The sequence below is a fragment of the Oryza sativa genome, chromosome 3, assembly GCF_034140825.1.
Source record: "Oryza sativa Japonica Group chromosome 3, ASM3414082v1".
Lineage (NCBI taxonomy): Eukaryota > Viridiplantae > Streptophyta > Magnoliopsida > Poales > Poaceae > Oryza > Oryza sativa.
In genome coordinates, this window is record NC_089037.1 from 30,622,871 (window position 1) to 30,644,900 (window position 22,030).

The 22,030-nt window shown below is 40.8% G+C and overlaps 2 protein-coding genes and 2 long non-coding RNA genes across 8 annotated transcripts; 1 reads left to right on the forward strand and 3 right to left on the reverse strand.

Moving 5' to 3' along the window:
- The first annotated feature begins 237 nt into the window (after positions 1 to 237).
- LOC4333981 (uncharacterized) lies at positions 238 to 3,554 on the forward strand. Its single transcript, XM_015773677.3, has 2 exons — positions 238 to 1,741; positions 3,158 to 3,554. Exon 1 carries the CDS (start codon positions 312 to 314, stop codon positions 1,728 to 1,730), a length of 1,419 nt encoding a protein of 472 aa, XP_015629163.1. The 5' UTR covers positions 238 to 311; the 3' UTR covers positions 1,731 to 1,741; positions 3,158 to 3,554.
- A 394-nt stretch (positions 3,555 to 3,948) lies between these two features.
- LOC4333982 (uncharacterized) lies at positions 3,949 to 6,184 on the reverse strand. Of its 2 annotated transcripts, XM_015773521.3 has the most exons (5): positions 5,889 to 6,184; positions 5,655 to 5,693; positions 5,369 to 5,564; positions 5,191 to 5,277; positions 3,949 to 4,407 (listed from the first exon to the last, which is right to left on the reverse strand). In XM_015773521.3, the coding sequence occupies exons 1-5, from the start codon at positions 6,116 to 6,118 to the stop codon at positions 4,261 to 4,263; spliced, it is 699 nt and encodes a 232-aa protein (XP_015629007.1). In that variant the 5' UTR covers positions 6,119 to 6,184; the 3' UTR covers positions 3,949 to 4,260. The 2 variants fall into 2 exon arrangements, with proteins under 2 accessions (XP_015629007.1, XP_015629009.1); XM_015773523.3 differs by lacking the exon at positions 5,655 to 5,693.
- Positions 6,185 to 8,462: 2,278 nt separating this feature from the next.
- Positions 8,463 to 21,079, reverse strand: LOC9272535 (uncharacterized). Of its 4 annotated transcripts, none has more exons than XR_010740132.1 (14): positions 20,929 to 21,079; positions 20,249 to 20,393; positions 19,857 to 19,932; positions 19,349 to 19,397; positions 18,052 to 18,152; positions 17,235 to 17,300; positions 17,022 to 17,098; positions 16,431 to 16,492; positions 15,707 to 15,772; positions 15,509 to 15,603; positions 13,136 to 13,226; positions 12,743 to 12,833; positions 11,417 to 11,498; positions 8,463 to 8,780 (listed from the first exon to the last, which is right to left on the reverse strand). It is a non-coding gene; the product is annotated as an uncharacterized lncRNA (long non-coding RNA). The 4 variants fall into 4 exon arrangements; XR_010740133.1 differs by lacking the exon at positions 8,463 to 8,780 and adding an exon at positions 10,630 to 10,847; XR_010740134.1 differs by lacking the exon at positions 8,463 to 8,780 and adding an exon at positions 10,630 to 10,847 and having other exon boundaries at positions 15,707 to 15,780.
- On the reverse strand, positions 18,899 to 19,166 carry LOC136355771 (uncharacterized). Its single transcript, XR_010740136.1, has 2 exons — positions 19,065 to 19,166; positions 18,899 to 18,938 (listed from the first exon to the last, which is right to left on the reverse strand). It is a non-coding gene; the product is annotated as an uncharacterized lncRNA (long non-coding RNA).
- Positions 21,080 to 22,030: the final 951 nt, after the last annotated feature.

Here is a 22,030-nt window from a genome sequence, read left to right on the forward strand (position 1 = left end):
TTAACCACTATATGAGTGAGCTGATAGATAGACTATAACTAAGCAGCTGGATGTATTATTATCTTGCTCTAACGAGCACCGGCTGCTGGGCTCCTCTCCCCGTCGCTCAACGGTCTATTGGCCCGGTCTAATAGTAGGGTCCGATCTTTTTTGGTCCAACCGATCGACCGAACCGGGTCTGCTACGATAGGTGGAAGTGTGCCCATATCCACTCCTCGGCAATTTCGCATTCCCCCCGAAAAATTTGAAATCCTTTTCGCATCCCTCTCCTCTCCGCGATTCCCCACTCCCGGCTGCAGGGCGGTGCGGCGATGGCCGACGCTCCGCCGCCGGTGCTGACGCTGCAGGTGAAGAAGGGCCGCCGCGGCGGGGAGACCCGGCAGTGGCGGGCGGGCGCCGTGCTCCGCGTCGGCCGCGTCGCCACCGGCAACGACATCGCCGTGCGCGACGCCGGGGCGTCGCAGCGCCACCTCTCCATCGAGTTCCTCCCGCCGCCGGCCTCGCGGTGGGCCGTCTCCGACGTGGGATCCTCCAACGGCACCCTCCTCAACGGCTCCCCCCTCGTGCCCACCGTCCCCTCCCCGCTCTCCGACGGCGATGTCATCAAGATCGGGGAGTCCAGCATGCTCGTGGTCTCCATCGCGCCCGATTCGGATCCCAACCCTGGCCCTAGGCGCTCCTCGCGCCAATCCGCCGCAGTGGTGGGGGAGCAGGAGAAACCCCCTGCGGTCACCCGCCGTGGCGGACGGAAGAACGCTGCAGCGGCGGCGGTGGCGGTTGAGCCGCCCATTGCGGAGAAGGAAGAGCCAGAGCCGGAGGAGGCTCCAGTGGTGACTCGCCGCGGTGCTCGGAAGAAGGCCGCGCAACCCCCCAAAGCGGAGGAGCACGAGGAGGGCGAGGAGGAGGTGGTCGCGGCGGTGGTGACGCGCCGCTGTGGGCGGAAGAAGGCCGCAGAGCCCCCTAAACCGGATGAGGAGGAGGAGCAAGAGAAGGGGAAGGATGAGGAACAAGAGGAGAAGGAGGAGGAGGAGGTCCCGGTGGTGACGCGCCGCGGCAGGTCGAGGAAGGCGGCGCCGGAGGCAGCCGTTGCGCCACCGCCGCCGAGGGCAAGGTCGACGAGAGCTGCTGCTAGGAGAGGCAAGGCAGTGGACACAAGCCTGGATGAGAGGGAGAGCGAGATGGCCGGAAAGGGACGGGGAAGGGCTACAAGGTCTAATGCAAGGAAGTGTAGGATGGCCGTTCCTGAGGACGATGACGATGATGGGGAACAGCAAGAGGGGGCTACTGCTGTGGCAGAAGAGCAGATAAAGGATCAACCGAGGGCAATGGCGGTGACTGACGGTGAGGAGGAAGATGATAAGGTGGAAGCCATGGATGGAGAAGTTGAACAGAATGACAAGGCATCAGAGGAGGAGGAGGTGCCAGTGGCGCGGAGAGGACGGGCACGAAGAGCTCCAAAGGGGAAGGCTACTGCAAGTAGTAATGCTCATGCTGCTTCGGACAACGCGGTTGAGGAGGAAGACGGCGGTAGAGGAGAGGGAGCGGCTGTGGAAGTGGAGGGGGAGAGTTCTGGGAGCAGCAGCTTGGAAACCATGACACTGAGGGAGTGGTTTCAGAGGATGAATGTGTACCTCCCTAGGATGATCAATGAGGCTGCTGAAGAGGCGCTTTCAGCCCTGCGGGAGAGGCATCGGCGTATAGATGAGTACATTTCAACGCTTGAGGATTAGCGTGATTCATGGTATGTTCATCTCTCAAGAGAAATCTTTGTCCTTCTGTTACTTCTCTTCAGCAAGTTCAGTTCTCTTTATGAAATTTCCTACTGCTGTCAGAATGTTCTATTATGTTCGAATAGCTCAATCTTTCAGGTCTAGCAATGACTTTTCTGCATTGCCCAGTAATTGATAATTCATTTTAATTACTAGATACAGTATATGTATAGGAACTGTACTTGAATGCAGTTGGTATTGGGGCCGTATCTGCATAAATTTACTATGCCATGCCTAATGCCTTATTGCTGACTATCAATCTGGATTGCCTCAACATTTGCTTATGTTAAAGTTTTCTCGCAACAATTTTGTAGGATCATGTTTATTGAGAAAGTTCTTGCATACCAAATAACTTCATCAGGTGCTCTTGTCATATATTTTATCTTCACTTCATAAGTCTGATTTATGTCCTCTCCCAGCAAAAACCAGAATGCCGAGTGCATATCTGGCTAATCTCCAGTGCAACCATTACCCATTATTAGTCTCCAACATATGATGGGAACAATTACGATGTAGTTGACAGTTACTGTTTAGATCTGAAATGAATGTGTAATTGTGAAGCAAGTGTGATCTATTCATTCTTGCATATTGAATAACTGTTTACTGATCAATTCTAGCCATTGAGGTGTAGCAATTAACATAGACAATTACTCTCTCCGTTTCATAATGTAAGACATTCTAGCATTTCCCACATTCATATTGATGTTAATGAATCTAGATAGATATATATCTAGATTCATTAACATCAATATGAACGTGGGAAATGCTAGAATGACTTACATTATAAAACGGAAGGAGTAGAACATACTTATATCTGCAGTTTGTTCTTTGCCTGTAATGTTTCCCTTTTGCATCCATAACATATTTACATGTAAAAGCTGCCTCTGTCACCATATGATGTGCCTATTTCCATACTGCTAGTGCTATGACACTCCACGTTCCTGATCTGCTACTATGGGACTGAAGTTTCATGAGTGATCTATTACACAACCGAACAGATAATTGTTCAGCTGCAGTTCTTTGTTCTGCTTGACGTTTTGCCACAGCCAATGCTTGATGCCTTGAACTAAAATGACAATGTTGAAGAAATTTTTTGCACGACTCTTTCAAGATCTAAAATTGCCTTTTGGTGCCACACCGTCTTATTCAGCAAGCTTTACAACCCAGTGACACAGAACTCGCAAATAGTTTTTCACAGTTTCAGCGTTTCCGTTTGAGATGCTGAAAAGGAAGATACATCCAGTGGATCATATTTTTCTGTGTAATCCTTGCTCCCATAGTCTCATGTATTGAGCTGTGGCAGAAGTACGGTTTATTTTGCTATTCATCTACTAATGCTTGTGCTTAGCTTTTATCCACAATTTGCTTAACATGCCATCTGTCTGCAGGATAATTAGGAGCTATTTGGTCAATCTGACGTAGGGGTGATGCCTGGAGATAACATTAATTGGAGGCAATGCTTTGCTGAAGCGCCACAAAGATTTGCTGAAGCGCCACAAAGAGCCATTAGGTGATATTTCACTGGGATCATCTCATTATCGATTCCAGTTCCACCAAATGCCGCAAAAATCATTGATGCAATACACTGTAGCACTCTTCATGTTTACTCTAGTTATGTAGTACCAGTACTCTAGTACTCATGAAGTAGGACCTGGGTTCGTAGGCCTCTATGCAAAGGCATTCAACATGCATCGCAGATTTCATTCTGTAAATTGCCTCTCTAAGGTGATGTTTATTCATGCCTAACCTCTATCTGGAATACAACGCGACAATGTTTTGAATGTATATGTCGTTTCTACCATGGCTGCTATTAGGAGTCAGAACTGATTATTTTGCCCCTCCCCCGTTTTTTACTTTTGAATAACGTGTTCCTGGATGATCAGTATCAACTGTTGGGAATTTGTTGGTGAAGATGAGTTCTCATGTTTTGATACTAAATCAGACCACCTTCTAGTCTCAATGACCTCTCTCATCTCACTTGGAAAATGTACCTGATTTGTTGCAGTGATCCTCATATTGTTAAAACCCACTCTTTAATGGGATCCTTCGATCCTCTACATGCAACGCTCAGTAATAATCTCAGGTGAAAAATGAACGAATGCTCAATCTTATCTTTATTTTCAGCGATACGAAGCGCACAATGCAATTTCACCTGCACAGCATGAACTGTTAAATCGAATGGCAACACAGAAGAAAGGATCAGATGCAATTATCTAACAAAGAACAACACACGCATGGCAACATCTGGTATCCATGCCATTTTGTGGAGAAAAACACACCCATCACCCCCAGCTCATTCAGTGCCATGTACTGATGTACAGACTCACAGCGGAAGACATTTCCAAAGGGTTTAACCTGCTCATCGGGAGCACGCAGTCCACATTCTTTTTGCAGATGCAGAAGCATTGCTTAACTTCATACAATGAACAATCTAAGTTCTAAGACCTACCATCAGTAACTCCTAGCTCAACTAGAACATTGGCAGCAAGAGTCATCGTTTTCTCTTGCCATGAGTCTTTGACTTGTTCTCAAGGTCATTTCCTGGTGGCGCCTTAAGAGACTTGGATGCAACTGCTGAGCTCCACAGCGCTCTCTCAACATCAGAAGTAGTGAAAACTTCTTCTCCTGAGCTCAATTCCTACCAGAGAAACAAAAAATATGAAATAAATGTCAATCAAGCACCGCATGTGTTCATCTTCAGACTTCAGCTAACAGTCCAAATGTTCAACAATCTATAATTTTGATATGGAATTTGCAGTTTACTCGGTGTTATTCTAGCAATGCGGACGTTACATGCTTGCATTTTGCAAATATAAAAGCATAACGTTCAAGTACTAATCAGCTTATCAGTATATTACCCTATTGTTGCAGCTGCTGTCTGGAATAAAAAGGCAAGCAGCTGAAAATTTGGCATACGATTTTTGTAATGCATACTCTGTAAATTTATGAGCCTGGCATCCTTGAGCCTATTGGACGTTATGATTTAGAGAAGCATCAGCAAACAAGAAAAAGGTGTTATCTTTCTGCACTAGTTCTTGAACAGTACTATAACAAAAAATATGTGGTGGTATGTTCTATTTCAATTTCAAATGTCAGCTAAGATCAATTCTTCTAAAATGACTCCACACAACCAGCTACCTTTTGAAGTCCCTTTCAGTTTATCTGCATTAAATCAACCACATATTTGAAGTGTATCAACTAGAAATCTCCACACAAGGGAATACACCGTATTTTTTTCCCCTTTGTCTGAACTCAAGTGATAGTCACCGCAAAACAATCCTAAAGCATTAACTAGGTTCAGACTTGCAGCTGCCTAGCAAACCGAAGGCTTATTATACAGACACTTCGATCAGCACAATCAGGAAAAACAAATGCTATCTTAACAACAGTTTATCACACATCACAAATGCAGAAGCAATACCTTCGATTTAGTTTGCAACTTTTCAGCAAAAGCAAGATACTGCTTCAGAGTGTACTCCTTTGCATTGCCTAAGGCTGCCACCATAGCCTAAACACAGTCCATCCATGTTTACAACATCAAAGATGCATTCATCTCACCTGGAAATGCAGAACTGCCAAAACAAAATTCACAAACTCACCTCATCAGACATGAACGGTGCAACATCAGGCGCGTAGGCAGCGAGAACAGCGGATGCCGTGGCAGGGCCAACGCCCTTCAGCACGGTGAGCTCGGTGATGGCCTTGCGGAGGTCAGGCAGCGCTGCGAACGCCTTGCACGATGCTGATTCTACCACTGCATCCTCCAAGCCCTTGACGAAATCCATCAGTCTCGGCCTGCACAAAAGAACAGAGCAACAATATGATTATTTTTTCCCCCAACGAGTTTGATAATAACAGGGTAGTGTAGGAGTATCATCAACTAACCAACTAGGGTAATGATTGATTTGCCAAGAAAACGAGTCCCTAAATCAATGGATCAAATCAGTCCAAGCACCCTTAAGATACTAGCATCATCCAATTGATCCACACATTTCGGCACGATTTCTAGGGAGATTTGAGCGAGAAATACTACTACAACATCACACGCCCCTGGGAACCAGAAGTTCAAGTGCTCTAAAGAGGAACAGGAAAGAAAATCTAAGAGCGGGATGAGACGACCTCCACTTGCCGCGGGAGAGCTTCCATTGGAGGAGGCGCACCAGCTCGGGCTTGGCGAGGAAGGGCTCCGGGTCGCGGCGGCGCAGGAGATCGGGGAGGTCGCGGCGGTAGAAGGAGTCGACCTCGACGAGGTCGGGCTTGCCCAGGGCCGCGAGCCGGCGGTCGTACGCCGCCAGCGCCGCTCGCCACTCCGCCGCGTCGCCGCTCGCGAAGTCCACCGTCTCGGCCATCGTCGTTACCGGAGGCGGCGGCGCGGTGGAAGAGGTCACTTCGGCGCCTCAAGAGCCAGGAATTTCAAACAGACTAGTATCTACCCATGTATTAATATCTCTCGATAAATACAACTTCGGCACATATCATTGGATATCTACTCTATTATATTATCATCGGTCGATTGGATTGATTGTTCAAGTTCTTCTATTGTCTTTATATCATTATTTATCTGAGCGTTAGAATTTACCTCGGACATATAGCCAATTGTTCAAGACCATATCAAATCGGCTTATTGGCTGATCGGTTCTTTTATCATCAATTTATCTATCTTGTCAGTTATAGTATCAAACTGACTGACACGTACAAACCTGATATTTTAGGACTTGCACTGGAGCAAAGCACGTATAGATGATGTCAGCACAAGCCCATCTATAGATAGATGTTTGTTCCTCCTTTTTTTTGCAAGCGTCCTGTGCGTTATATTCTTATTAGACACTCTTTAGGCCCATTCGTGAATGATCCTATGTAAATGTAAGCTTCTCTATTGCCTTTATGCGTACAAAAAGATTATTCCGTATAAGCCTTTTCTAGTCTTATTTCGATACCTTAGTTATCTTCTAGAGTTAGGTATAATTATGATAAATAATTATTTCTAAAGTGTGAATGATATTGTCCATTCAAATATACTCCCTCCGTAAAAAAAAAAAGACAAACTCTAGGTTTCCGTGTCCAACATTTGACCGTCCGTCTTATTTGAAAAAAATATGAAAAAAATTAAAAAGACAAGTCACGCATAAAGTATTAATCATGTTTTATCATCTAACAACAATGAAAATACTAATTATAAAAAAATTCATATAAGACAGACAGTCAAACGTTGGACACGGAAACCCAGGGTTTGTCATTTTTTGGGACAGAGGGAGTTTGATCCAAATGACTACAATTATTCTAAACCACAACAAAAATAATGATGTTGGCATAATATATATTTAATGTGGATGTTTTTTATTTTACCAATTTTCGTTTTTCGTGTGCTGGAACACATCAATTTCTCCCAGTGGCAACGCACGAACACCTACCTAGTGTAAAAAAGAAGAGAGAATCTACTATATGCTACTGAGTTTGTCTCAGTTCAACGATTTGCTACTGATAATGTCTCTTTGTGCAATATACCGATGGGACACTGAGGAGAGTACAAAGTTCAAGAAGATTGCAATATATCGATGGGACACTGAGGAGAGTACAAAGTTCAAGAAGATTATTTGAGCCAGTGAACATATCATTATGATCATGATGGTGAGCAGCGTAGTGGATATATGTCCCACGCCATAAAAGAACTAGTGTGCTTCTTGGAGGAGCAACTCCAGCAACCCCAAAACACCTCAGACCACGTATCCACCCAGACATATCTACGTAAGTTCGATAAGCATATCAGTCATGGTAACTAATTATTTTAGTAAACAACAACATTGAACAAACTCTCCAGATTAACTCGGAATAAAACCATAAAAAAGTGGGAACAAACTCTCCAACAAACATTAACCTGTAGGACAGAGGCTTGACATAAGACATCGGGACATAGATGATAAACATTAACCTAAAGGCAAGGATCATCGATGTGATGCTCGCCACGTGAACTACAATCTTCACCCTCTTGATCTCCATGGTTTTGGGTTGCTCGTCATCGCCAATTTGAACCACCATACTTATTTTCTCTAATATCTATTTTGTCATATATAAGTCAACTTAAACGCATACCACCTATACACGATTCTTGGTAGATGAGCACTACGCGACCATCCGCAGTAGCTAGTAGCGCCTCCTTTATCTCACTCTCTCCCGCACCGTCGTTGCAACAGTGCCTAAGAGCGAAGTCCACGACAGGCAATACCCCACATGCCCCCCTACGCTCATAAAACAAAGGGTACCTTATAGAAATAGTTGATCTCCATGGTTGTGGGTTGCTCGTCGTCACCAATGGAGCTTAAGCTAAAGTGGAGGGGAAACCTATAGAAATAAACATCAATATTTGAATAAATTGATCAAACATTTAAAATTTTAGGATGAGATAATCAATTTACCATTTATTTTGGTTAATTACAACACTTTGAGCTAACATATATCACTTGAAAGAAAATAGATAACAGGATGACAAAAACGAATCATCCACAATAAGAATTAACAGATATCACACCTGAAAATAAACTTACACTAATAAATATAAAAAGGGTTTGTTGGAACCATGCTAAATTTGAGATATGCCACCCGCATCTCAATGACATGTAGGACCCACGAGTCAATGACATGTGGGTCAGGGTGGCATATCACAAATTTTGCAAAATTTGTGTGGCATGGTTCAAATTGTCCCATATAAAAAATGCATTATCATTTGCAGCGTAAGGAAATCAAACTTAATATGAAATGCATTCCTCAGCACGAGACGGTAGATGTGTACATAGTGCTAACACAATCAGATGTAGAGTACATATATCATCCTAATCCTCAAGACGAAAAATACGTGTAGTTTTATAGATCCTCCTACTTCTCGGCACGAGGAAATCGGCATCGAAGATCCATAGCATGCCTAGTGCCTTGACAATGCTACGATCGTGTTGTCTAGCAAGTAGGGCAGTACCCAAGGCTGCAATTAGCCCTACCTCACGTGCAGCACATGAGTACCTGCATGAACATAAATATAAGTTAATCAAATTAGGGGGCGTTTGAGAGGGAAGTGAGTTGAAAGACCTCATTTACATGGCAAGCATTAAGGCCCATATAAATAAAACATTAATTAACTCTATCCATTTCCAAGATATAGTTAGTTTTATAAATAATTTCTGACACTATTCCAAAGCCAAGTACACTCATCCACTGTTGTTTAAAAATGTATTTGTTGTACTACAATGATGAGGAAAGTAGTAACATTTTCAACCCAAGACAAATTTATTATGAAAATATATTCAATTATTGATGTGATGAAACTAATTTAGTATTATAAATATTACTATATTTGCCTATAAACTTAGTCAAGACATATCCGTAAGGTCGGTAAGGATACCAGTCATGGTAACTAATTATTTTAGTAAACAAAAACACTGAACAACAAACTCTCTAGATTAACTTGAACAAAACCACGAAAAAGTGGGAACAAACTCTCCAATGAACACTAACTTGTAGGACATAGGCTTGACATAAGACGTCGGGATATAATGATAAACACCCTGATGACGAGGATCATCGAGCACATCCTCGCCACGTGAACGACAATCTTCACCCTCTTGATCTCCATGGTTTTGGGTTGCTCGTCGTCGCAATTCGAACCATCAAATCTCACTTTCTCTAATCTCGTCATATATAAGTCAGCCAAAGCGCCTACCACCTACGCACTAGATAAGCATAGCGCGACCAACCGTGGCTAATAACACCTACTTTCTCTAATCTCGCCATATATAAGTCAGCCTAAGCGCCTACCACCTATGCAGACAAGCATAGTGCGACCAACCGTGGCTAATAGCGCCTCTTCTATCTTGCCCTCTCTTAACTAGACAAGCACAACGCGACCAACCGTGGCTAGTAGCACCTCCTCTATCTTGCCATCTCCGCACCGTCGTTGCAATGTTGCAACGGAGCGAAGCCCACAAGGGGCCAATGGGGGCACATGCCTTTCTATGCTAATAGAACAAAGGGTACCTTATATAAATAGTTGATCTCCATGGTTGTGGGTTGCTCGTCGTTACCAATGGAGCTTAAGCTAAAATGGAGGAGGAACCTATGGAAATAAACATTAATATTTAAATAAATTGATCAAACATTTAAAATATTAGGATGAGATAACTAATTTACCATTTATTTTGGTTAATTACAACACTTTGAGCTAACAAATATCACTTGAAAGAAAATAGATAATAGGATAACAAAAATAAATCCAAAATAATAATTAACAGATATGACACCTGAAAATAAACTTACACAAATAAATATAAAAAATATATTATCATTTGCAGTATAAGGATATCAAACTTAATATGAAATGCAATCCTTAGCACGAGACGTAGATGTGTACATAGTCCTAACACAATCAGATGTAGAGTACATATACCATCCTAATCCTCAACACGAGAAATATGTGTATATATAATACTGCGTATAGTTTTATAGATCATACTTCTTGGCACGAGGAAATCAGGATCCGAGGATCCATAACGTGCTAGTGCCTTGACAACGCTAAGAACTCCAACAAACACCGCTAGCACAGATCCAACTAGGAACCGTGTGCACTCAACCACGCTGATGCAAAGATCATGCTGTCTACCAAGCAGGGTAGCGCTCAAGCTGCAATTCACCCTACCTCACGTGTAACACATGAGCACCTACATGAACATAGATATAACTTTTACTCTATATAACTTAATCAAATTAGGGGGCGTTTGAGGGGAAGTGAGTTGTAAGACCTCATTTGCATGGCCAGCATTGAGGCCCATATAAACAAAACATTAATTAACTCTATCCATTTCCAAAATATAGTCAGTTTTATAAATAATTTCCATGACACTATTCCAAAGCCAAGTACCATCATCCACTGTTTGTTTAAAAATATATTTGCTCGTACTACATAACGAGGAAAGTAGAAAAAATGTTAGTAGTGCTTTACTACTCCATTCATTGCCCAGCTTATTTTGGTCCATCATTGGGGAGGGATCTTTCATTGCACGGCTTATTTTGGTCCATCATTGATTGGGGAGGGATCTGAGGAAAAGACATTGAAAGTATTTCATTTTATTCTCAATTTTTTCTAAACAAACTATTAATACTTGTACTTTGAAACTGAGAGAGTAGAATTTATTGATTATCGTCATGCTCTATGCATATTAATCATGAGATTATAAAGTATAAGGAGATTATTTGAGCCAGTGAACATATCATATTGATCATAACCATCATGATGTGCAGGGTAGTGGATATGTGTCTCACGACACAAAAGAACTGGTGTGCTGATTGGAGGAGCAACTGCAGGAACCCAAAGCACCTCAAACCACATATCCACCGAGACATCTCCGTAAGAGCAACTCCAGCAACCCCAAAGCACCGCAAACCACATATTCACCAAGACATATCTCCGTAAGGTCGGTAAGCATATCCACCAAGACATACCTACGCACGATTCTTTGTAGACGAGCACATCGCAACCAACCGCGAATAGTAGCGCATTTTCTATCTTGCCCTCTCCGCACCGTCAATGCAATGATGCAACGGAGCGAAGCCCACAAGGGGCAATGGGGGGCACATGCCCCTTAAGCTCATAGAACAAAGGGTACCTTATAGAAGAAATAGATGATCTCCATGGTTATGGGTTGCTCATCGTCACTAATAGAGCTTAAGCTAAAGTGGAGGGGGAACCTACAGAAATAAACATCAATATTTGAAGAAATCGATCAAACATTTAAAATATTAGGATGAGATAAGCAATTTACCAATTATTTTGGTTAATTACAACACTTTGAGTTAACAGATATCACTTGAAAGAAAATAGGTAACATGATGACAAAAGTGAATCATCCAAAATAAGAATTAACAGATATCACACCTGAAAATAAACTTACACTAATAAATATAAAAAATGCATTATCATTTGCAGTGTAAGATATCAAACTTAGTATGAAATGTAATCCTCAGCACGAGACGTAGATGTGTACATTGTACTAACACAATCAGATGTAGACGTGCACATTACAGTACGACTGTGTACATATACCATCCTAATCCTCAACATGAGAAATACGTGTGTATATATAGTACTATGTATAGTTCTATAAATCCTCCTACTACTTGTCACGAGGAAATCGGGATCAGAGGATCCATAACATGTCTAGTGCCTTGACAACGCTAAGAACTCCAACAAACCCCGCTAGCACAGATCCAACATGATATAAAGGGCATTAAGTGGAAATCCTCTATGTTTAACTTTGAAATCAACTAGTTCTTGAGAGGATTTACAACATGTAGTTGAATAAATTTGGAATTCTTATAATGAAAAGGGTTCTAGTATTGACAAATGCGTTGGAGAATGCAAATGATAGGAAAAAGGCTAAAAGGATAGAACATGAACTGAGATGGTGAATACAAATGGAAAAAAAGGTGGCAAATGAAGTATTCATATCAAGATTCGGATAGAGATGAGCCAAGAGAAGTTTGGAGTGGAGGGACTGAAGTTTTTGTGTGCTCCTCTTTTTGGCCTGATGCCGATGGATGCAGGTTTTCTGCCCTAGCTTATTTGTAGTTTTTTTGGTAGTCGATTTGGTCACACCTGAACCAACGAGAATTAGGCCAACACCTTTTATTTTCTTTCTTGAACTTAATTTCTCTTAATACAATGATGCATAATTCTTTGCCGTATTCCCTGAAAATACTTTCACTGAACTAAAGTATATAAGAAGGAGAAATAGTGATCAAGCTAATAAATGAAACATGGTGTAATAAAAAAAACCATAAACAAACATGTGAGATTGTGATAAAAAGCAATTGTAACTATATAGCAGCTCATCCCTCATGCGGAGAGAGAGATAATGGGGAGAGGGGTGTTTATAATAAGGATGAGTATGCATTCATGATAATCTTAACAACACTAAACAACCTTGACTAACCTGGCCAACAGTTCTTGTGTGCACAATCCAGAGGAAGGCACTAAATCACTACATGCCAATCGATAGAAGAGACAAATACTTGGATGAGCCCCTACAATATGTCCACAGGCAAAAAAAGTTGACAGACTTGCTTAGGAGCACACCAAAAGCCAGATCAAGTAAATACAATCACCAAACATCTATTTTGTTTTGTATTTTTTATACAACCCCCTAATGGGAATAAACTAAGCATGTTCTTATTGATTTAGTTGATTGACATGGATGAGCCATTGAAATATTTGTTAAATATAAATTACTTTCCATTAAAATATAATAACAAAAACAAGGAAGAAGGTTTCCGCATGTAAAAGTACTAAAAAGATAATTCAATATGTATTCAAACTTTAGTAGTACCTCAAGAAACATTTCATCGAGCAGTTCTTGAGCACCAAAAACCTCTAATGCGTTCCTCCTCTTCCTTGTTCTCTTTGTATCCTTCTATTCTCTAGCCATGGCAGCAGTACACGGCATCACATACATCATGAGGTCAGCACAGAGCAGAAGCAAATCAACAACAAATCAAAAAGAGCAATGCGGAGGCAGTAACATAATAGCAGCAGCAACAACAACAACAAGGATACAAAGAGAACAAGGAAGAGGAGGAACGCATTAGTGGTTTTTGGTGCTGCAGCGGAACAGCAAATCGTCCCTACCAAGCAAAGCAAGAGCATTGAACTCATTTTTTTTAGCAGACGGTAGGAGCAACCGCATAGGAGTTGGCAAGGGATGTGAAGACCTGAAAAAATTTCAAAGCCTTGGTAAATCAGTTACTTACAACAACTGTCAGGCGACTCAAGCTCGTGCTGCCAACCGTTGTTGCTACCATCTCTCCCCCTTTGTCCGCAGGAAACCGCCACTATTGCCGCTACCATCTCTCCCCTTTGTCCACAAGAAACCATCGCTATCCCCATCCTTTGCATCTGTAGTGATACATGGATGGGGATAAACGGAAGACAATGGATCATTTTATAAGATTTCATCTCTTCCTCCTCTTATGGTGACGACGTTGCGGCCTGCTACCTAGTCCCGCTTTGCTCGCCCTAGGGTCACACTCGGCCCTCAACCCATGCTCACTGCGTTCCTTATGGCGAAGATGCGGAGTCGAGGACGACGACAGATCGACAGCACCGACAGCGGTGGGCAGGCGGCGATGTCGAGCGGAGTTGATGTGTAGCGGCCACAGCGCACTGTGTTGAGGGGAGGTGGCGACATGGGACAAGGTGACGGTGCTGGGCTAAGGCGCACGGTGGCAGGCCTGTTGGTGAGCCGGCGACGGCATTGGATGAGGGATGGCAGTGGCGATGAGCCACATGGGAAGGAAGAGGGGTGGTTCAAGGCGGCGACGAAGTGGAGGCGTGGGGTGCTCAAAGCAAGGAGGTTGTCCATTGGTTTCACTAATCCTACTACTAATCCATCTGCTAATCCAACTCACAATGTAGGTCGTTAGATGAGAGGATCCAACGGTTAGGAATGATCTGGGTATATTTTGTTAATTCGTTTTGACTTTTTCCGTAGCCAAACTTAACCAAGTTTTTTGATAACATATTTGTTTTGTATTTAAAATGCTATGCTAACTTGATTAAATAAAGTTTGATTAGTCAAAACAACTTATAATATGAAACAGAGAGTATATGCCTACTAATTACTAATTGACTTACTATACTAGTAATATGAACGTGCTAACGCTACGGTGATATTTCATAAAACAATGGTGATAGACAGAAAAATAGAATCATGTTGAGAATCAAACAACTAATTATACTTGTTGCTCAAAGTATATTGATTTAAAACCCATTGCATGATCAGTTTCACTTGAGCAATCAAAGCGTAAGGATTCTTTGAAAAATAAAATCAACCACATACAACAGTAGTGGGAGACCATAGTTTACAGGGTCAATAATCATGTTTTCTCCTTTTCTAGCCTCCAAAGATAGGAACATTGATTCAATTGTTTTTAAAAGAGTAAAATACACGGCCGGTCCTTAAACTTGTAGGGATGTGTTATCTAGGTCCTCAAAATACAAATCCAGGTCCTAGAACTTGTCAAAGTGTGTCATGTAGGTCCCAAATCGTCACAGCTCCTCCAGGATCTTACATGGCACTGATGTGGCAATGACACACAGACATGACATGGCATAATATTGAATGACAAATGAGACCCACTTAAAAAATTTTCATTTCCCTTTTTTATTCTCTTTTTTTTCCTTTCTTCTCCTTTTCTTGCTCTCACTGCAGCTATAGGCCACCGCTACACGGGTTGCTCAGGTCACAGAGAAAAGAGAAGAGAATAAAAGAAAAAAAAAGAGAAGAAGAAAAGAAAAAAAAGGAAAAGGAAAATTTTTAAATGCCACGTCACGTTCGTGTGGCACGCCACATCAGCGCCACGTAGGATTTTGGAGGAGTTGTTGCGATTTGGGACCTATATGGCACACTTTGACAAGTTCTGGGAGTTGGATCTACATTTTGAGAGTTTAGGGACTTAGATGACACACCTCTACAAGTTTAAGGACCGCCTGTGCACTTTACTCTTTTTCTAAACTCCCAAGTTACTTTAGAAAGGTTGATTTTGAAGATCATCTGATTTCTAACCAACATTTTTTAAGATGTTGGAGAGGTGGTTGAAAACCAAAGACATAAAAATTACATGATTTGGTACAAGACAATCACTTGTTAAGCATCCAAACTACCCTTCATCATGCTCAGAAGTAAAAGAGAGCTGAAACTCACAGATTCAGAAGTTTGGATCACTGAAGGCTGCAACATGGACTGTTCACTTCAGAAAAGAGTCGACACTTCAAATTTATCTACACTGATCACACAACCTAATAGATTCACCAGACACCAATCTAATGACATATATTTTGACAAAATATGTAGCAGAGAAAGTACTAATCATTCATAAATTACACCATGAACGTTGCTTACCACGTAGAGCAACAATCGACAGAAAGCCAAGCTTGCACTGTTGTTTCCAGCTTCCTATAGATTTTCCTGCAAAACTATAAAACTGGTGAATTTCAACACCAAACATGGCCAATGATATTTAATCATGAAAAATCGGTATAAATCTAACGGCCTCATCTTTTCGCTTATGCTTATTAGCCAGAATTTAAATTTTCAACCTTAAATTTGGAGTTGATTTTGGGTTTTTTTTCACCGTAGTTTATTTTTTAGCCTTTGCTTTTAGATCGTTAAGAACACGTACATAAAATTTTATTCACAAATTATTTTTCGTTTGCAAATAAGCCATTTGGCTTATTCCTCAAATAAGCCAAACAATGGGGTCGTAAAAGGCTAACCTCAATAAATGGAAATCTTCATTGATCATGATGAATAAAAAACATGACCAGAGCTACTACTATACATAAATTAAAAACAATATTTTTTTTATAAAAAAACACTACTAATTGGTGCATCCAACTCACATTAATAGATAACTCAGTACAAAAATAGGAACATTGATTCAATAGAATAAGATGCTAATAGCTCTCCCATCCCTAATCTCCCAAGTTACTTTAGGAAGGTTGACTTTGAAGATCGTCTGATTTCTAACCAACATCTTTTAAGGTGTTGGAGAGGTTGTTGTAAAACATTAAAAATTACATGATTTAGTATAATACATTCAATTGTTAAGCATCCTGTCACGAACCAGGGGGCTGCTGGAACAACAGAGTCAGCTTCTGCTCCTAATCTCATACCATTTGTCGTGATCTATGAAGTAAAAATTGTCATTCAGATAATTAATATGAAGAGAGGAAACCTTATAATACCTTCTAGTGGCAGGCCACACAGTTCTAATAGCCTTCACCTCCACTTTTGCAGCAAGGTGGAAGTAATTTTACAAAAAATTAACTAGGTTAGTAGAGCGCAGATGTTCAGTGCAAAATTACTCACCAGTTGTCTTCCCATAAAACAGAAAAAGTAGTTGAGCCTTATAAAATAAAAACTTTGATGCAGGGTGTTCAGCATTATTGGTGATTAGGAAATAGTTCCAGTTCTAAACCAGAGATCTACCGCTGTTTACAAACTGACCAGAATCAAATCTATGGAGCTTTCCCCAGAAAATTTAGAATGCATATGTTTTACACACTTTTTCAAGAACACACGAATGTACTGCATGCCCTTCATACAAAGAGGAAGATAGGGTTAGACATATCGTATTACTATATCTGAATAATAAGAGGATGATATAGTTAAAGCCCTTCATCATGCTCAGAAGTAAAAGAGAGCTGAAACTCACTGATTCAGAAGTTTGGATCACTGAAGGCTGCAACATGGACTGTTCACTTCAGAAAAGATTCGACACTTCAAATTTATCTACACTGATCACACAACCTTATTTCGCTGGACACCAATCTAATGACATATATTTTGACAAAATATGTAGCAGAGAAAGTACTAATCATTCATAAATTACATCATGACCTATAAAAACACCATGAACGTTGCTTACCACATAGAGCAACAATCGACAGAAAACCAGGCTTGCACTGTTGTTTCCAGCTTCCTACAGATTTTCCTGCAAAACTATGAAACTGGTGAATTTTCAACACCAAACATGGCCAATGATATGTAATCATGAAAAATCGGTATAAATCTAAAAGGCTAACCTCAATAAATGAAAATCTTCATTGATCATGATGGATAAAAAAACATGATCAGAGCTACTACTATACATAAATTAAAAACAATACTTTTTGATTAAAAAAACAGTACTAATTGGTGCATCCAACTAACATTAATAGGTAACTCAGTACAATTAGCCCAGCAGCCATTTTTCCTAGCCACAACCTTTACCACAATGCATTTTCTACAATTGGCCTCATTTTTGTTTTGAAAGCAATAATGAGGACAGAAAACATTGGGAGCACAATTTAATTTTATGTCTGGAACAAATTACGACCTGGAAAAATCAGAAATGCATTTGCCGATAAAAAAAAGCCAGTGAAGTTGCAGCCAGGTATTTGCCATGCCGCTGCCATAGCCTAGCACTCTATAAGTATATGGCCAACAGAAATTGTAAAGATAGCCTAGCACTCTGTAAGTATATGGCCAACAGAAATTGTAAATATCAATTAATTCAACAAGTATATGACAGTCAATACTTCCATTGTAGCCTAAAAACAAACATATAAGAAAAGAATGCATCGACGATTATATTCTCTAGCGTGTTCAGACTTTCGATATACATATTGACAAGGCCTCACATAAATTTGAAAGTGAGTATTAAACTAAGTTCATAAGTGATCTTAAAACAAGTAAAAGAAGACCATTTGGAGTGCGTCTTCTGGAACCCCTGATTGCCAAGCTTTGTAGCATGATTCTTCAAAGGAGCAATCAACTTCAAATGTCTGGTCCAAAATTTCCCCTCCTGATATTCATAATACATAGAACTTGTGTTCATCAAGGGATAAACCTAGTGAATTACTGTTGAAACACAGGAAACAAATTATCTCCAGAGCATAAGGCCAATCTCACAGATAGAGGTACAAAACCTTGATTAAGTCTAACATTCTACAGTGCGGACTCGATATGCACACATGACAGTCCATTTCTATTTTAGAGAGAAATCAAACTTCATGTAAATTTTCATTGATGTTGAAAATGAAAAATAAGCACCAGTTTACAATAATGCACATAGAATCTATGTTGGCAAGAAATAAATCATTGCAACGGAGAAGAAACCAAGCATCATTATTATTTCCATACAAAAAAAGAGTTAGAGAAACATCAGAAATTCATTGAGTAGGACCACATCAATATCTTTATATTTGATGAATAATATCTTTACATTGTTAATGAAAGTACATCATATATATTGTGGTAAAAGCAGTTCTCAAATGATTTCTAAAAAAAGAAAAAGAAAAGAAAAGAAAAGCATATAGCACCCTCAAACTATCACCAACATGACACACTTCCGATGTTCATGGAAGTATAGGCAAATTATCATGGGGTGTGCAATATACCAGCACCCTGAAGCACCATACATAGCCCTTGCACACTCTGGAAACAATTGATCCCAATAAATCCCAAAAGGATATGGGTGAAGTGATTCCACACTAATTAACAGAGTTGTATTGTATAAAAAACAAACAATAATCAATATTGATGCAGAAGTACTTAATAGCACCAATTGTGGTATACATGGTTTTGAGATCTGCAGTTAAATTACAGCAGTTACACCAATTGAGTTTCACAAATGAAAACAACAGACCTAGCTACAGTAGTACAGTGTACATCTAGTGTAAACTAAAATGCAATCTTAAAATAAAATCATGTTTACCTTCAAGCCAGGGCAGATGGATTGAAATTCAATCTTTAAGATTCATAAAAATATTGCCCCTCAAATAATTCCTAGGGTGACAAATACATACTGTATACAGAACTAAAAAACTGGAGTCATTGCCTCACATCTTTTTTGAGAAGGTTGAACCAACTTAGGAGCAATTTAAGTACACAATATTCATTCAAACTCATTTTCTTTTCTGAATCTATGACCAAAATAAACATGGTTTGTTGAAATTTAGTGATCCAGCAACGGGAACAATATTTATCATATAAACGCACCTTAATGAGGACAAAGCTTGTGCCTTTCTTATGAGCTTCTCATATCAACCTGCCATACCACAAAAAAATTGCCATACAAATGATAAGGCCCTGAGCTTATTTATTGTCCAAGACATAAGAAACAAAGAGTGATAGCTGATATGCATATATAGTTTAGTATGAAACTAAAGAATGTAGAACCCAAAATTTCCTAGCACTGGTGAGGGGATAAATGTACAGGATACTTCAAATTTTATATCACGCATAGAAAAACACAATATTGATAAAGATACTGAAAAATGGCAAGAACAGGAGAAGTTTTATACGATCTTTAAATATTGATAAATAATACATGGTTAATTGAAAGTACTAAGAATGAATTAACTCAACATTCTGATAGTCCTGATCAGATTTGTAGCCTTATTTAGTAAATTTTAACTTCTTTGCTATGAGCAAGCATTGCCTGGTGGTTAAAGTCACAGATTGCACACCCGTATAAAAATAAACTGCAAAGGAGCAGCTTAAATACCTCAGTTCATTTGGTAAGTTTACTGTATGCTATATACAAGTGATCTCCAATATGGGACCTTTCATGATATCCAAACCTAAACAATTAAAAATCAGAAGCCTCCCAGTTAGCTCCTAGAAACCACAGTTCACAATAGTACACTGAAACAACACAGAAAAAGTTGCTCTTTTTTTCCTAAAGTAATTATTTAGTAAAAACTTGTAATGCTTCTTCTTTACACAGTCCACAATAATTGGATTGTCACATGCTACAGCTAACAAATTCAGGGGAGTGTACATCTTACAGGACAGAGGGTCTACGGGAGCACTATTCATTACATGGTACAGTCGGCATGTAATATAACAGCTGTAATGATAATGACCTTATGATAGTAATGAAAAACAGATGCATACTTCAATGAAAAATCATGAGCAAGCAAAATAATGAATAGCACTAAGCATGGTTCCTCAATTTGTGCTGGCCACAAATGAATATGTCCATAAAATTCCTCAATTTCTCTCTCTCCCACAGTGAGGATGATAAGCTTCGCAGCAGTCCCTGAAAGTGAATTTTATGGCAGAAAAGGAAAAAAATCATAATTTGCCCTGAAAGCAAATGCAAAAAAGAGCCGATGTGTATATTATCATGGGTAAACATATATGACTATTCAGCTGAACCCGTTGTGTCCTGGAACTAGTCTTGCTGAAAGATTAGCTGAAAGATGGTAGTGTTGGTTATGGGACCTGGCATTCTTCACTAAAATTCCATTTAAGGTTTTATAACAGAGTAAGAAAACTGATGTTAGACACTATACTGAACCGATCACTGCATTTGGCAAGCTGTACACCGAGCCAACCAAATGAAATTATCCATGTTGGCCATTTCAGTTAGCCTTTATGTACTTGAACAATAGCAACAAGAGCTAATGATCTACTGTCACATGGGATCCAAACCGCTAGGCAATTCAACCAGTCTTATCAGAAAGCTTCTCTTTATCATAGATTATACATGTTAGCAATTTCTGTTGCATATTCTCAACTTGGACGCATGCATCACATGTCACCAACTTGAAATGACGATAAACAGGTCTTACCTTCACAACAGGGCATATGAAGAGGGGAATGGGATCAGTGCGGCGTCGTGCGATCTGGCGCAAAGAGGACCACCGTGGAGAGGCGACACGCCACGTCACCGACGGAGGCAAACGGATCCAGAAGCCAGACGCCTCGTCGATTGCAGACTGCCGCTGCGCGCGGAGAAAGGGGAGTCGGCGATGGAGGCCGCCGCCGCGGAGTGGACGTAGCTGTGAGGTGGGTGGCGGAGGGAGGCCGGCGCGAAGAAGGTGGCGGAGAGTCGGCGACCACGGGATGGAGGTGGTTGTGAGGTGCGCGGGGGCGGGAGATCGGCGAGGCGGAGGGACGGCAGCGTGGCTACGGCTCGGCCGCGGTGGAGGCAGCACTGGCGGCGCTTTGTCGAAGGAGATCGGCGGCGGCGTGTGAGAAGGAGAGAGGATTAGGGCGTGGAGGAGAGAGAGAGGCGCGGATCGGGGGATGCGCCAAGGGACGGAGGAGGCGAGCGTGAGGAAGGCGTCACGGGCGGCGGGGTTGGGATCACACGCAGAAAAGTAGCCGTTGGATTAAGATGTTACCGTTAGGTGGCTGAGAATCTGAGACGTACTCCATATTGTATACTAGGGCTGTTTTGCAAGAGAAATTCCCAACCCCACTCCCTCGTTTTCTGCACACACGTTTTTCAAATTGCTAAATAGTATATCTTTTATAAAAGGTTTTTATATGATAGTTGCTTAAAAAATTATATTGATCCTTTTTGAAAAAAAATACCTAATACTTAATTAATCATGTGTTAATGGACCGCTCTGTTTTCCGTAAGAATTGTTCCAGTTGGGAACTGGGAGCAGCGAACACACTCCTAGGCCGTGTTTAGTTCCCTTCAAACTTCCAAAAATGCTGTCACATCAAATATTTGGACACATGCATGGAGCATTAAATGTGGATGAAAAAAACAATTGCACAATTTGCATGTAAATTGCGAGACGAATCTTTTGAGTCTAATTACGCCGTGATTTGACAATGTGGTGCTATAGTAAATATTTGCTAATGATATATTAATTAGACTTAATAGATTCGTCTGGCAGTTTACAGGCGGAATCTGTAATTTATTTTGTTATTAGTCTA